The following is a 17,315-nucleotide window of genomic DNA, read 5'->3' as shown; positions in this document are numbered from 1 at the left end:
GCCTGTAGAAGGAACAGTCAGATTTTCAGGCGAAGTAGCCTGTGACCCGGTGTTTGTGCAGTGTGAACGGCTTGAATGGCGCCAACAAATCCCTTGACAATTTCACTTAAACCAGCAACGACGCCTTGAATTTCATCGATAGTAGCACACATAGTTGAAACGGGCTTTCCACCACTTGTAGCTGAACCGGGACGAGGTTCAAGGCAAGTAAACACAATACTTCTGAGGTTTATTGAAGTCGAGCAAGGATAACAGTAAACAACTTAGTTTCGACCTTCGACAACATGTGTTCTTTCTAAGACCAGTTTCGAGACTATACAGTATGTTACGTAATTGTCACTAAAAGTCCCACTACACTCCTTCACCCACAGTCCGCTCCACCATCCCTGTGAATTAACATCCTGCTGCATCAGCTGCAGTTGCTTTCTATCATTTAAAAATGTCTTCAGCAAAGCAAACTTCCAATCTTCTTCACGACTGAATTAAATTCGTCATTTGAATCTTTTGTAGCTTTTTTGTCGTGCCACTGCCAGGCCAAATTTATTTGAGTTGGGCATGGCAGAAGCACGACGTTTGGACTAGGCCAAATTTCAACTGAGGTCAGATCGTGGGCTAGACAGCAAACAGTCTTACTCTATTTTTCAAGAAAACCTGCTTCCTTGGTCTAGCTGGGTCACGTTGTTAAAACCTCTTCGTTTCATTTAGTGGATTTAATTTTAAATTTGTTATCCATCAGATCATTTAGATGTTTCAAAATCAAGACACATGCTAAAAAAATAGTTTAAAAGACCAGTCTCCTTTCAAATATGTGCAGACCAATCGAGTGTATATAAACGGGGAAGACTAGAGCAAGTGTCTAAACCTCAGTAATCTACGAATTCCAATTGGAGCTAACTGAAAATATTTTTATTTGACTTCAACTCAAATAAACAAGTAGTTTCAACCTGCAACCTGCAAAATATACCTGCTGATCAAAAAGATGCTTCCGTTTGAAACAAGAAAGAACATCTAATTTCCATTCATCCTTCTCCATTTCAACTGCTGCTTTGAGACCTAACAGTAGTCCTTCTGCGGTAAAAGTGCCAGTGCAAAACTGGAAAAAGTGAACGAATGTGCCCTCCGATTTGTTTTTAATTAAAAACAAATACACTACCAGGAATTACTCAATAAAATGGGCTTACCATCATTGACTAATCAGACTCGCAAAAATAGTTTGTACGGTTTTTAAAGATATTAATTACGATCATGCTCCTAAAAGCCTAAAAAAGTTACTAGATTTTATAAACACTAAATACAATCTGAGGGGAACCGACATTCTTTAACTGCCTAAGGTCAACACCACAACCTATGGACTGAAATCAAAGCGTTACCTAGCGCCAAAGTTGTGGAATCTGCTACCAGAGTTACACAGAACTGTACATTAGAACTTTAAGGCCTTCAAAAACAGGATAAATAAAGTAAACGTTTTGGGCATCTTAACCTAACTTTTTATTTGTTGTTATATTACTGACTGTACTATATCGTTTTTACTTCTTAGTAGAACGTGTAATAATTATTTTAGATTGTATTTTACGATCCTGACTTAGAACTTTTCAAAATTTTAAAATTTTTATTCATATGGTATAATATTTACTTTTAAATTTAATTTTAATATATGTAGAATACCAGAATAGCTAAGCGTTTGACACAATAAACTTGTGTTGTATTGTGTTATATTATTCTGGGCACAATGCTTCGTGAATTAATTAATTCACATTTTGCTTACTGATTAAATAGACTTCATTGTGGTATGTTCTAAGTTTAATTATTTAACTCAGGAGCCCATACTTTCTGGAAGAAACATAGGGGGTCCAGATGGGATCCAGAAGGGATCCAAAAGCGGTCCAGAAGAGGTCCAGTGGAGAGTCCAGATGGAGGGGTCCTCATTTTGTACTGACCTGCCGTTGTGGAGAGGTTTGACTGTATTTCCAGTCCTAATGCTTGACTCATTTAAAAAAAAAACCTCATACCTGTGTAATCTGATCTCGAAAGGAATTGCATGAGAATGCAAAGCCTTTTATGAGTATATTAAAATGTACATGTAGCATGTAGCAACAATTAAGGAAAACATAGCCAGAAGTTCCGAACTGCGCGTGCGCAATAGAGCGCAAGACTTTAACTTGTAATTTTAACGGTATTTTAAACTTGCGAAAGAATAGAAGAATCAGTATGGAGATTCATATAAAACCAGTTTCTAAAATTCATATTATGGACATATCCCTTCCATCCCAATGCCAGTTTCAATGATACTCATCAGTACTTTCATTGCAGAATTACTTTGTTTTGATAAATCAAACACTCGTTGCAGTTTTCTCAGTTATTACTTGCAGCGTTTCATTCCGAAGAAATGCCCTTTACAACACACAAAATGGCGCCTGCCTTCATAAATGTCACTTTCCACATCTTGATTCAGCCGAAATCCTCTCCTGGTGTCGATACACCCCAATCAAATTTTTTAAGTTCAAAGATGTCATTCAACATTTACGGCAATTAAGTCTTTATATACCCAAAAATATTGCGGCTTTTTTAGCCTTCTTTCAGCAAATATGAACGCATCCATTAACACTAATCTTGCTTTAATCGCGCAGAAAAAACAGTCTTGATTGCCTCTCTTCTTCACATTAAATGCTGTGCAAAAACGATTGTCGTTTTGATACCAACACCTCAATGACAGATAGGTAAAGGCTGGTAACTACAGGGGGTGATTACGAGGCTAGAGGCTCGGTGGCACAGGCTTTTTTGGAGGAAATTTCAGAATTTTTTTTTGTTTTCGCGCAAAAAAACAAATCACAAATCAGACCCTGAACAGAAAAGGCAATTGTAAAAACAGAAAAGAGCGCGAGGAAAAATTGTGTAGGCTGGCTATTTTGAGAAGTGAAGTGATCTTGGTAGAGAAGTGGGAAGCAGATCTGCGTTCCATTCAGTCAAAACTTAAAAAGCAGAAGAAGAAATCTGTAACTGGAGAGCAAAATATGAAAATCTTGAGGAAGAAAAGGAGAAACTAGTTGAAGAAATGCTTTCAGAGATTGAAAAAGATTATGCTAGAGAAAAGGAAAGAACAAGAGAACTGAACAATGAAAATCAACAACTGACTAAGTACATTGACAGGTTACAGAATGAAAGCTTGGGGACTCACAGAGGAGCTGGAATTCCAGACCTCAAAACCAAACAAGCAAAAAACAAAATTAAAAGAACTAAAGACTCGAGCACGGAAGGCACTTAATTTTGTTGAAATATTTGGCCTGGATTTACAGCTTCTGAAACTTAAAGACCCTAACAGCACTGATAGCTTTCTATAGACTTCTCAACTACAGATCATCCCAATCCGCAGCAAGAACATGGTAGTGTGGCATCCCTAAAATCAAAAAAAACTTCATCCCAATGACAAAAACACAGTGGAGAGCATACTCTTTTTAATGGATAAATTTGGAGTTGGAGATGAATTTATTCATGAGCTGTTAATGGCTGTTGATAATTTTCCTGTAAATCCTATTTAATAAAACAATGTCGATCAGATCTAAATAAGCAAGTTAAAATTTCTACCACGCCTGGTTTGGCACCTGGAGCTCAGTATTCCCTCAAAGAGTTGCTCACTGACAAAGTGAGAGACATGGTAAGTACTCAGCTATTGACACACATAAATAAACCCATGAATGGAAAATCTTATGGTTGAAACATTTACTTTACCCTAGAGCAGTAATCCAAGAAGAGGATGAGAAAACTCGTGCTCATTCCCTGCCTTAATCAATAACAACAAATAACATTGGTTCCCTGTGGAATTGAGCAAGAGTCTAGTAAGGGACCCAACATTTATTTGTAAATAACAGAAAAACAAAATTAAAGTGTAACAGCAAAACTGATCACAAAAATAAAGTACTTAATGGCTGGAGATTATACTATTCATTCAGTAGCTATAGTGTGCAAAATAAAAAATATATACATATCTTAATTTTTCTTTTTTCTTTTCCGAAATGTAAGTTGTGTATCATGTCATCCTTGTTGATGCACTTGTAAGTTCTGATAATTTCATGCAATGTGAAATATGTATTAACATGAAAACTGCATTGTGAGCTTTTAATCAATCAGACAGGCAAATAAAAATAGCTCTTGGAACAGAAAGATGTTCAGTTTAATTACAGATAAGCAAAGGAACATTAAAGGATGGAGAAACAGTAACAGTTAAATTAAGTGGTGATGGAGCACGTATGAGCAGGATGACTAATTTCATACTTCTGAGTTTCACCATCCTTCAGAAGGTGGATGATATTTTGTCATCAAAAGGTTAGTTAAGTACACAAACATATGCAACTGGTTATTAATTATTGTTTTGAATAGGTGTCAATTTACTAAATATATCTTTAATTTACAACCTTCTTTTTCAGGAAATCACACTGTTGCTGTTGTAAATGGCAGCGAGAGCCGTCAGACTTTGGAGGAGTCATTTAAAGATGTATTTTTACAAGCAAATAAGATCATTAATGATGGCTTCATTGAAATTGATGGTAAGAAAGTTGGAGTAGATATTTACCTGGGAGGTGATTGCAAGGTGAGCTAATATAATTGCAATATTCGCTATCATTTGATAGTCAAGTCAAGTCCAGTCCAGTCATCTTTATTTTGGCAGGGTAGCCCCATCAGCTAGAGGCTGGTCTCAAAAGAGGCCCTGCGTAAAATACATGATAAAAAAATTCAGAATTTAAAATTACCTCAAACAGTAATGTTAGACTTTTTCCTTTTACAGTCTCTGCACCTGGTTATGGGGCTAAGTGCAGCCAACTCAACTTATGCATGCTTATGGTGTAAGATACACAAGAAGGATAGGTAATTAATTAATAATTATTAAAAATTTGTCTTAATGTAAATGGTTGATTTCAAATAAAATTGAAGTACCTTGAGAATCTCAGTCATAATTTTTGTTAAATTAATTTGGATTACTACTTTTATTTTCATTTCCAACTAGAGGTGACATGTCTAAGGATTCTGGATACTATGATGCCATACCACCTAAGCGCACAATCCAGGAAATGTTCGAGTTGTCAACAAAGAAGAGCGGTGAAAATTACTGTTGTTGCCAGAAGCCACTCCTTGTCATCCCACTGGATCACATCATCCTGGATGAATTGCATTTGATGTTAAGAATCACAGATATTCTGCTAGAAAACTTAATTGAAGATGCAATGCAGTGGGATGACAAGGAGAGCTCCTCCTCCACCACAAAAAGATCAGTGGAAAAGTCGGAACATCTCCAAAAACTTATGGAGGCAATCAACTGTGGTGTCACTTTCTCAATATGGGAGAAGAGAAACGCGGACGGCAAGGGCAGTGGGACCTGGGACTGGACTAGCCTCATGGGAGATGATAGGAAAAAGCTCATAAGAGAGCTTGCCAAGAGGCTAGCCAGTTACAACTGTTTACAGACGAACACATGCCAAATGGTCATTCAATTATGGAAGGTAGGTACAGTTTAAATTCTACACAATTTATCTGTTCATAAAGTAATCAATTGAGATAACATCACAGTCCAAGTAATCAATTCATCCCTATCAATTATTACATCCCAATTTAGAGACAAGTTGGGCAATTAGCTTTACTTATCTGAATATTTTCTTGTCTTGATGTTCTGTCTTTAGGACTTTGCAGGTCTGTACTTCAAATACATTTCTTCATGGGAGCCATTTTCTACAGAACTATTTCGAGCACAGGTACAAAACAATCCATTACGACTTGAAACTTTATGTATTTCTAATTTATGATGTGTACATGTGTTTTGAAATCCAGAGATAAAAAAGTGGATCACGAGTTTTACCAAACTTGGAGATAAAAGAACAGGCTACAGAAAAGAGCAAGTCACCTGTTACATGCATGCAGCAGCATATCATATACCCCAAATGGCAGGAAAAAATGACAATATAAAATAGTTCAGTGGTCAAGGTAAAAAATCTTGAAAAACTGTTTACTACCCTTGAAATTTATGTATGATTACATATTTATTTGCGTGACATCATGTTACTATTTGCTGCAACTTATTGTTTTGGGGGTTGAAAAAAACAACTATGATGTACGACGGATAATACAGAGGAAGAGAAACCACAATGGTGATCCAGCTGAGGTGCTATGCACTGAGTATAGATTGGAAGCTCTGAAGCACAGAGAGCGACAGCATCGCAAATACACAAAAAGGGTCCGGGAACACTGGGATGAATTTATCAAAACAAAAAGGGGAAAAAAGAGGGAAATCAGCTACTTAAACAATATGACTCCATCAGCAGTCTCCCCAACTGAAGAAAATGTATCTAAAAAAGCTAAAAAATCTAAAGAAAAACAAGGAAAACCTCAACAAAAGAGAAAGAAGTAACGTATTTTAATATTAGTATGTACAACTTTGTTACAAGTGTTCATTCAACTCTGTATTAAAAAGGCACATAAACTTTTTAAGTGTACATACATCTTTGTAAGTGCACATTCAATTCTGTAAATTGTAACATTGTTATTGTACATCTTTATTAGTGGCCATTAAACTCTGTAAATTTTAACTTTGTTGGCTGTGTACATAAATCTTTGTAAGTGTACATTCAAATCTGTTAAAGGCACATTGCTTTGTACGTGAACATTAATCTTAATATGCATAAATTTGTATGCATAAATTTTGGCCGTCTCTTGGCCGAGACGAAACGCCGCGTCAGACTAGCCACGAACAAGTATTTGACAATTGTTTGCTTTTGTATAAATTTAACTCGTGAACGTACGGTTGGGAATCCTTCTGCGATAGAGGGCCAGACTGTCAACATCAAGAATTTGCGAACGGGACTTTGGGCGTGATGCTCAACGAGTTTGCCTTTGAATTCTAAAGGTCTCTGAAGAGTCTCTTGGCCGAGACGAAACGCCGCGTCAGACTAGCCACGAACATTTCACAAGTATTTGACAATTGTTTGCTTCTGTATAAATTTAACTCGTGAACGTACGGTTGGGAATCCTTCTGCGATAGAGGGCCAGACTGTCAACATCAAGAATTTGCGAACGGGACTTTCGGCGTGATGCTCAACGAGTTTGCCTTTGAATTCTACAGGTCTCTGAAGAGTCTCTTGGTCGAGACGAAACGCCGCGTCAGACTAGCCACGAACATTTCACAAGTATTTGACAATTATCTAAAAGTAATGGAAATAAGAGAACGATACTAACAAAATTTTGTAAGCACAGTCAAAACGTACAAATATGCACCTACAAAATCAATCGTTAAGCTTGCTTTGGTTCTTCTGTCTTCTACCATCCGAATCACTAGCTGTTGGTGAATAAACCACAACAAGGATTTTCTCTCTCCACACCTCTATACACTTCTCGATTGATTAATTAATCGGCTATGAAGTAACCTCCTTGTCTTGCCTTCTTTACCTCTTTTAAAACCCAATAGAGCCTCTTTAGTATTTCGTCAAACTCCTTTGAAAAATTCTTTCCAAGTCCAATCCAGTGCCTTTGAGTTTCTTAGCAAAGGACAACACATCATATGTATATAGATTTAACCACGCCTAAAAGCGGAGCTCTTGGGACGGGTTGTTCAAAGCCCGATTAAGCTAACCCAGGACTAACTAGCATCTTAACTAGCCTAGTGACTCAAACGTGGCAGACTCCTCACCATACGAAGATACTATTCAAGAGGAAACAGGAGGAAACAGAAACGTCAGCTACAACTGAGCCCAAACTTAAAGATGTACGCAATATCCTTAAAAGTATTCAAGGCGCGATATGTGTCACGTCACATACCCATCTCATCCTATAAAGTACTCTCTCTACCTAGAACCAACAAGAGCGATGGCTCTGGAAACGTCACTGGTTTGAAATTCGTAAATCGTACTCGTACTCAGTCTCGTACTCGCAGTCCAATCTAAAGTTCCAATTATCACAAAGAACAACGGCGAAGTCGAAAAGCTTACGAAAGATTTCGCAAAAAAAAGCAATAGGGTGCCTATTTGGAACTGGAACCTGAGCATGAGAAAAAAGCATCTAAACAACAGAGAAAGGACATTCAAGAACTTCAAGAGAGCCTTGAAGTGCTTGAACAATATTCCCGTAAAAACTCTGTCGAAATTAACGGCATTCCAGAGGATATAGGCATTTTAACCGACAAAGTCGTCTGTTAAGTTGCTGCAGCAGTCGGTCTTCAGATTGCTCCGGATAATATCGAGATCTCTCATCACTTACATATATAGAAAGGAGCAAAACCGATCATTGCCAAGTTTCCAAATCACAGAGATAAGGCAAAGTGATATAAAGCGAGAGTTCGACTCAAGAATGTAACTCTGTCTATCATCTTCGAGCTACTCGGCAAACAGTCTAGCTGGGCAGCGAATTTTTATCAACGAGAATTTAACTAGGTACCGAAACGATACGATGAAACTCGTCATTGAGAAACGCAAGGACGGGAAGATCCCAAATACTTGGTCACCGGATGGGAAGATCTTTATTATAAAGTTCCCTAGCGGGCGACCGAGGCAGATGTTTTCTGTCGATAGGAACTCTGATGTTTTTTCGACCATCGTGTTATTCTTGACTTCTTTATTATCTTTGGAGAAATGTAAGTTATTAGCATAATAATATAGCTTTTGCAATGGAATAGTGGGGGCAGGTGTTTCTCCGGGGGCTTCTCCCTTATATGGGCTATGCTGCCTTGTTACCAGTCGCTCGCGTGATAGGTAGTAAAACATATAATGTTTAACTAGTGAGGAGGGATGCAGGGAATCACGGGGAGGAGAGCGTATGGTTTTCAGCCGTTCTGGTCATAAATAGGGTATCAATTTGGCGATTTTGGTCTTAAACAGAGTATCGTTTTTGTACTATAGTCTTGAATTGGGTATGTTTTTTAGGAGAAGCTACTTTTTCACTTAAGTGTTTTAGGAAGCGGGCCGCACACCCCCACCAAATTTTTCTGGAAGTACCCCCCCCCCCCCCCGGGTGGTGGTGCATAGATGAGTAGTGTTATGTGTAGTTACCTTATGTTGATTCTATTGCAAAGCAGAATGTTAGTTTTTTGTGTTTTTCTTTTCGTGCATTACCTTTATGCGAGATCTTTTTTGCTACATGCAAATTCAAATTCGCTGTTTGCAAGTGTAAGTAAAGACAAAGTTCAAAGAGTTACAAACCTCAGCATACACGCGATTGCACGATTTTTAGTAGTACTACTAGGAAGATTCACAGTATGCTTTTCATATTAACAACCATTACTCTTCTAGCAGGAAAAAAGTCGATTTGCAAGGCTGCACAACAGTAATTTCGATATAGTATTCTTGCAGGCAACCTATTCAACCGAAAGCATAGAAAACACATGGAAACCTGAATGGAGTGGCAAAATTTATTGCTGTCATGGTACAAGTGGTTCAAGAGGTGTAATGATGCTTTTCACCAAATTGTGTGACTTGTTAAAACTTTCGTGTCTGACGCATCTTCGGCGGAAAACCTTTTTGAAATATTGCACATTTTTCCAGACGTTTTAGGAGTAAAAATAAATAAGTCCAAAACTGAAGGAATTTGGCTAGGATCATGTAGATACAACACCTCGACACCTTTTGACATAGCTTGGCCTTTGGAACCGATATACCCACTAGGAATGTATTTTACTTATTATGAACACTTTTCTTCCAAAAAAAAATTGAGCAAAAATTAAACTCGATGAAGAACCTTCTAAGTCTTTGACAATCATGAAACCTTACCTTAGTATAGTCGAATAACCATTCTTAAAAGCCTTGCCCTCTCCAAGCTTGTCTACAATACATCTGTACTCACCTTCCTGTTGGAATTTGCATCTTTGGTTAAAACGGCTATCTCTGAGTTTGTTTGGAATAAAAAAACTAAAATCAAACATACCACAATGATTGGTCCTAAAATTAAAGGTGGCTTAGACCTGCCAGATTTCGAAATAGTGAACAACGCTCTTAAGGTCACTTGGATAAAAAGACTACACGTAAGCAGCGGTAGTGTAAGTTGGAGCCACACCTCTTTCGGTTTTAAAACAGGCAGCAGGTTCTTGTTTATTCGAGACGAATGTAACTATGTCTTATAGTGCATATCCCCATTAAATGTTACAAAGACATCTTATACATCTGGCAGACGATAAACCAAGGTACTCTCGAAAACAAAGAACAAATACTTAACGAAATCTTGTGTTATAACCGCTTTATTAAAATCGAATGGTCCTCCGTCTATTACCAAAGTTGGCATAAAGCAGGAGTGATCAGAGTCAAAGACATTTTTTGTGAAAACAACTTCTTAATTAACTTTCAATGGCTTTTGCTGCAAGTTCACAATCAAAACTAGTTTCCTCGTATAATTGTGCAACTCAATTCCTCACAGATGGATTCGCTGGTTAAAAGAATCTAACCCAAACACACCTACGAATTCAGAATACGTGGGGAAAATACCTTTAATAAGGTTACTTCCCACCTTCGCGGGTGCCCTTCGGGAAAAAAATCGCACGCGCGCCAGTGTCAATAAAACCCCAACAAACTATATATCATAAGAAAGATTAATAAATGTACTTTACGGAAAAAATACAATTTCAGCAATGCTTTTTTTTTAGAAGTGTCAGGAGGCGGTAAGGCGTGAAACGACCGAGGCTTCTTCTATTGAATTTATCGGGTATCGGATTTCGCAGTACGAGCAAAATGGCTGCAGAGTCTTATTCACAAGGCATCAATCAACACAAGTGTGTCGGGCTTTTTCGATATTCTGATCACAGGCAGCCCAAGCTCACGATGCGAGGAGTTATTAGTTATTTATTTTTTTAATCTTTATGCGAACGTTCAGCGCGTGAAACGTGACATATTTACCGCCGACATCTACTATTACATAACCACCGAGTTTGGTTACGCGAAACGTGACCTTCGCCTTGTAGCATATGGTGGTGTTGTGTTACAACGGTTTGAATACACACTTACGCCATAAGCCGGAAGTTACATGAAAGCGAGGCCTAAGGGCCCTCCAGTCGGCGCGAGTAATTATGGCGGATGCTATGTTAGAAAGTGCAAGATCAAATAGTGCTGCACAAAAGACCTCGCATAAATGTTGTGCCGCAGCACTATGTACTAATAGGTCGGATAACAGAAAAGACCTCACGTTCCACATATTTCTGAAAGATTCTCAACGTAGGATGGAATGGGCAGTGAAAATGAAACGATCTGACAGCAAGTTTAAATCGAACACGTCTCTGTTTTGCTGCTCCGAAAATTTTGTTTCTACAGACTACAAGCGCAGTTTAACTGGGAAAAGGAAAGATCTTTTACTACTCCTTCACGGTTTCAGTGGACCAAAGCGTCAAGTCATGAGATCGAAAGGGCAAAGCGATGCGAAAGAAGAGAGGCGAAATCGACAATCACATACTCGGTTGCATGTTCAGAGGAAAAAGGTGATCCACTGGAAACCAGCAAAGTAAAAATTGAAAACGAGCATCAAAATGAAGATTTGGCAGAGGTCGTCGCAGATTTAAAACGCCAACTGTTCCTTTCCAAGTTTTGTATAGAAAGATTTAAGAATAGTGATGATGATATTTTCTTTTATACGGGTTTTCCAAATTACAATACTCTAATGGCATTCTGGGCGTATGTTAAACCCTGTGCAGAGTCCTTAATTAGTTGGAATTTTGCTCGAAGCAAAAGCGAAGAGAACTTTACCGCTACATTTCCATATCTACATGAAGTAGACAAAGAAAGGGAAAGGAGCCGTATTATTGATCCAATAGATCAGCTATGGATGTTTTTGACCAGAATTAGATTACGATTATTTGAAAGGGATCTGGCACACAGGTATGGCGTTTCTGTAGCTACAGTTTCTGATATTTTAGTGACATGGGTAAACTATCTGTACATCATGCTGGGAAGCCTGCCAATATGGGTTTCCAAGGATAAGATCAAGAAGTATCTGCCTGAGGGATTTAAAGGGCAGTATCAAGATATCCGAGGGATTTTTGACTGCACAGAGATTAAGTGTGACATGCCAAAGGACTATCAAACACATTCTGAAATGAACTCTGACTACAAATCCCACAATACATATAAAGGCTTTATTTGCATCACTCCCAACTGTTGGGTGACTTTTGTCAGCCACCTGTATCCTGGTCGCATAAGTGACAGAGAAATTGTGGAAAAGAGTGATTTTGTTCTGTAGTCTTGTGGAGCCTGGGGATAAGTACCTTGCTGACAAAGGATTTGATGTACACAATCTCATGGCCTTGAAGGGTGCAAGTTTGTATATTTCGCCCAAAAGACAGTCAGTGCAGGATCAACTCACAAAGGACGAATGCTTTGAGACTATGAGCATTGCTAATGTGAGGATCCATGTGGAAAGATCAATCAAACGGGTGAAGGCATGGCACATATTTGATCAAGTAGTACCATTGTCTATGCATGGCTGCATAAATCAGTTGTGGACTGTTGCATCATTAATAGTCAATTTTCAAAACCCTATTCTTTCAGTCTAATTTTTACATTTTAAAAGTTACTGTGATTGCTTGAGGTCAGTTCATGTGAACTAAATTCATTGTACAAGAACCAAATTCTTCAATGTTAATAAGTTTTAGGTTCATTTAACAAGAAAAAATCCAGAGCATGGTTGAAATAAAATGAGTTCAATTTAGGAACCATAGTTTTGGACCACAAGTCTTTGTCAGTAACACTCGTTGTTTGAATATGTCTCCTATGCCTGAATGTGCCACAAAGTCAATCCATGAGAGCACAGAAATTAAAGGCCCAACTGACCCTGAAGCTGATAATGGTATGAATGGTCAGTGTTCAGAAAAATTTGCCCATCTTTTGAAACCAAGAAATGGTTTGCTGAGTGGCCAACAGTTTGAGCTATTGAGAGACCCATGGATCCTGCCTTTGGGTTAGTTTTTATCTCCACTCCTCCAAACTTATCATTTGACATGGGATCAAAAACAACACGATCTAGAGATGCCCCTAAATGAGGTAGAGATGGGTTGACACATAAACCAACTTCTGCCACTCTCAGTCCAGTATTCCCTTCCTCATGCATTTTTTGGACATACATATCTGAAACTTTGTCCTCATTTTCTCTGCCATATTTAACAAAGGGCAAGTTGCTGATATCAACTGGGTCACAGATTGCTCGGATGAATTCAGGTGTTGGCTGACTCTTTCTTTTCAAAATGTTGCCAAACTTTGACGCTGTGATGCGGTGTTTTCTCTCTTCATACCATACATTGTTATTTGCTTGACCAGTTGTCTTGGCGTAAAGCTCCTGTACTGCTTGAAGGGATACTTGAACCTTATTCGAGATGGTTGGAGCATTAGAAAATATATTCAAGTCAACAGTTTCCTCGCAACATTTGTTGGGTAGGAGAGGAAAATTAGTAAAACCGTGGCTGGAGGAACTGTTGTTGAGACACTCGGGTTCAATGGGTGTATGCCTGAGCTGACTGTCAGTAGAATTTTCTGAGTGGTTGGTAAAATGACTATCAGTAGCATTTGAATTTGTTTGGGTAGGAACATGCCCACTTTCATTACCACTTCCATTCATTGCTGGATTGGGTGACTGGTAAGAAATTGGATCACAGGAGGTGACAGGGTTTGTGCTACCCATTTGAAATCCTTGAAGCTGTTTGTAGAGCACTGATCCTCTTGCCACTGGCCCAATCAAGGTGTTTACAGTAGGAATATTTCTGTCTTCTGGCATCATCAAAGCAAATGGAAGTTTTGGATTGATCTCTTGAAAATTTTCCTTTAATTTAACTGTGGAGTCAGGGTCAATTTTTCTTGACTTCACCGGTCTAGGATCATAGAATTGACTGTGTATCCCCCTTTTCCTTTTACCTGGCCCATCAGATGCATGCCTTGGTTTTACAATACTTGTAGTCATTACCGGTGAACAGTTAACTTCTCTTTTTCCTCCTTTGCCCCATTGTTGCAGTTTTGACGTACATGTTCTATTGTCGCACTCTTTCAACTCTCCCTTTCTTGTCATGTCTTCCAGTTTCCAAATAACTGCCATTACATGACAGCAGCATTCGCTTTTGGATGCTGGGCACTGACGATCAAAGGATGCTGATTTAATTTTATCAGTACACGTACTGCCTCGTTGCACTGTTAATTTAATCTTGTATTTACGATCTCTCTTGTAAGAGGCCCAACAACAGACTCTCACAAAGACATAATTTTTTTGTGGATCCTTCTACACTTGTTATGGACAAATCTCATCATTCGTAACCCTTTGTCATTTGAGTTCACAACAACATCAACATTATCATACTTCTTAATAGACTTGCCGGAATTTTTGATATGTTGAAACGCACCATCGGAACAAAATTTGGAAGAACTGAAAAGTTATTGTTGAAAACTTCATTCGCCACTTCATCCGTTGGGAACAAAACCTGGATTTTCGGCTGACGAAGAAATCGACAAATTATCTGCCACGTTTTCTTTATCATTTCCTAAATGTCTTTGAAGTTTCGCCTTTGTGTAGCTCTTTTCTGGGTCTGGGTCGTAAACATTATCACGGTATTTCGGTATGGCCTTGAATGCCAGCACTCTGTCATAAAAAGGAATAAAAATGAAACTTCAAACGTAAGTGCATTAAATAGCAGCAATAGTAAAATGTAAACATCAACCGGCAGCTGTCACTGGCCGAGTTATTACTCTTCTAACAGTTGGTTCTTATTTCCTTGCTGGTTTAGGCGCCTACATTTCAACCAAAACTTTAATTTTCCCACTGTCCACTTTCCAATCTGACTTACATTTTCTATGACTACACCAGGAATATCTTCTGGTTTCAACTTTTCCACTTCTAAATTGCGAATTGAAGAGGTTTCTGCCTCCATGTTTACTCTTTCAGAGTTCGCGGGAAACATCTGGAGGGCCCTTAGGCCTCGCTTTCATGCTACTTACGGCTTACGGCGTAAGTGTGTATTTATTAAGGTTTGTATGGGGAAAAACGGTAATCGACATTATAGCTGAAATTCAGGAGCCATAATCGGGGATGGAGACCGTCAGCGCGCGCCATTTCTAGTATTGGGGTTGTCCCCATGATATGGGACAAAAATTCTATTTTTAGAGCAAATTGCGCCATCGCCTGCAGCACACGCGCGTACATGCTGCGAGGATTTTTGCGGATGTCGCGCGGGGGGAATGGCGTCCGAAACTCCCGAAATTTTTCATGTTTTTGGCCCACAACTCAACGCGTTTACGTCTGTTGGAATTTTGCTTAAGTATTTTCGTCGTAAGCTGCTCCAGTTTGAGTGAAGTAAGACAGTGTCGAATTTAGGTATGGTCCGCTTTAAGCTTAGATATATATCGCTGACCAAGTTGTGTTCCGACGGATGCTTCTTTTACACGAGCTGTACATTACTCCACTTTAAATTTCACATATGTTGAAGATTAACAGCTTTTCCATTACACAGCAAAAAACTAGCTGGATATATTTAGATATAGCAGAGCTTCAGGACTTCATAGTTTCCTAGCTCCTCTTGCCACAAGCTTGCGAGGAATTTGCCAGTCTATCGCGACCGAAAAGTAAAACAAAATAAATGCTAGTTTGAGTTTCGCCTGAATTGTAAGCAACGCTTGATGTTTCATCAAGGCCCAATAACTTTACGTCCGTAGATGCTGCTCAGTTTTATTCGTGTAAAAATCCAGTAAATTCTCTGTTGTCGATGAATGAGAGCGCCCGCTGATGCTTGTTTTGTACAGTCAGTAAACATGACAATTAAATTGTACTTCTGCCGCACTTTCGTGTGAAAGCGTACATTGACCTCAAACAATAACTCTATAGTTTTTGAATATGTTTAAGATTGATAAATGTTTGAGAACATATTAAAAGCTAAGCTGAAAATAAGCGAATAAAGCAGAAATAATCAGCAAAGTTACAATGACGCTTTCTTTAATCAACTTCGAATAACGATTTCGATTTTGTTGATCGAGTTATCAAAACTCCTTGTCTATTTTCATTTTCGCAGTGTAAAACTTCACTATGTTTATGTTGAAGAAACACACATGATGCTAGGAACCTTTTTTGCGTTCGTGAAATTTGTTGCAGCATCTCAGCACATAACGAAATAAATCGAAAGAAATCTTTGTCAAGATTTGTTGACAATTGAAAACACCGACTCGGACTTGAAACTGCACGAGCTACACTATGCAAATGAGCTAATTGTACGCGTCAGACTTTCCTTTCAAAAACTTTTGCAAACTCACCAAACAAGCAGAAACAATAAGAAACCATCGAAACAGGTTTTGGTTATGATTAACCATTGTCTGAGAAACTCACAAATTAACTCGATACCAGAGTAGAGTGTTTTCTTGCTATATTCTTAAGTCAGAACAAACGTAAAAACATACGCGTAAGCTTACAACTAGCGCGAGCAGATCTTATTATTCATTCCCAGCGGGAGATTGAAATCTTGTTTTCGACCCTGAGAAACCTACCTTTTCCGTTAGCTTAGAGCATAAAACTACATATAAGCGCCCTGGTTCGTATTCCCTGCCTTATTCCCTGCCATCGCTGTGAAAAATACGCAAGATAATCTCTCAAGGTCTCTCAACTCTCACCATTTGATCACGCAACCTGACAACATTCACGCGAGAGCCCCTGACATGTGCGTGGATCTGCGCGGATATATGACGTCAGGATGGCGCAATTTGTTCTAAAAATAGAAAAATTGTCCCATATCATAGGTGCGCGCGGATCCCAAGACTTACGGTCTCCGTCCCCGATTATGGCTCCTGCTGAAATTTTGATATTTTTGCAATAAAAATATCAAAATTTCAGCTATAATGTCGATTACCGTTTTTCCCCACATAAACCTTTATAAATTCAAACCGTTGTAACACAACACCACCATATATGCTGCAAGGTGAAGTTTCGTGTAACCAAACTCGGTGGTTATGTAATAGTAGATGTCGGCGGTAAATTTGTCTTGTTTCACGCGCTGAACGTTCGCATAAAGATTAAAAAAATAAATAAATAATAACTCCTCGCATCGTGAGCTTGGGCCGCCTGTGTTCTGATTGGTTGTCTAGATATCCACTTCTAAAGTTGGAGTAGCTAAAAATATGCGAGACGTGTTGCGTTAATGGACTCCACGGGAAAAATGTGTTAAATATCAAATTTTCCCGACACACTTTGGTTTGTCATTATCTCTGGAATGTTCTGGCAAAATTTGAGGAAAATCCGTCAAATCAATCGCTCAAAGTGGATGTATCCCTCCAAAAATCAAATGCGAGATTTTAGCCTGTTAAGGTTCGTAAACAACTCGCGCCACGCCCGGAGATTATCACGCC

At 38.7% G+C, this 17,315-nt stretch overlaps 2 protein-coding genes across 6 annotated transcripts in view; both read left to right on the top strand.

Moving 5' to 3' along the window:
• Nucleotides 1-17,315, top strand: part of LOC110042290 (methylcrotonoyl-CoA carboxylase beta chain, mitochondrial-like) — a 168,892-nt gene that overhangs the window by 141,699 nt on the left and 9,878 nt on the right. The window lies entirely within an intron of this gene.
• On the top strand, nucleotides 1,936-5,928 carry LOC149105289 (uncharacterized). Of its 2 annotated transcripts, XM_089299032.1 has the most exons (6): nucleotides 1,936-4,320; nucleotides 4,422-4,585; nucleotides 4,781-4,860; nucleotides 5,000-5,492; nucleotides 5,670-5,741; nucleotides 5,818-5,928. In XM_089299032.1, exons 1-6 carry the CDS (start codon nucleotides 4,245-4,247, stop codon nucleotides 5,821-5,823), a joined length of 891 nt encoding a protein of 296 aa, XP_089155158.1. In that variant the 5' UTR covers nucleotides 1,936-4,244; the 3' UTR covers nucleotides 5,824-5,928. The 2 variants fall into 2 exon arrangements, with proteins under 2 accessions (XP_089155158.1, XP_089155157.1); XM_089299031.1 differs by having other exon boundaries at nucleotides 5,670-5,928.

This window comes from Orbicella faveolata, unplaced genomic scaffold (genome assembly GCF_042242905.1).
Source record: "Orbicella faveolata isolate gen_17 unplaced genomic scaffold, um_ofav_v1 contig_34, whole genome shotgun sequence".
Taxonomy (NCBI): domain Eukaryota; kingdom Metazoa; phylum Cnidaria; class Anthozoa; order Scleractinia; family Merulinidae; genus Orbicella; species Orbicella faveolata.
This window is presented reverse-complemented; position numbering and strand designations above follow the sequence as displayed.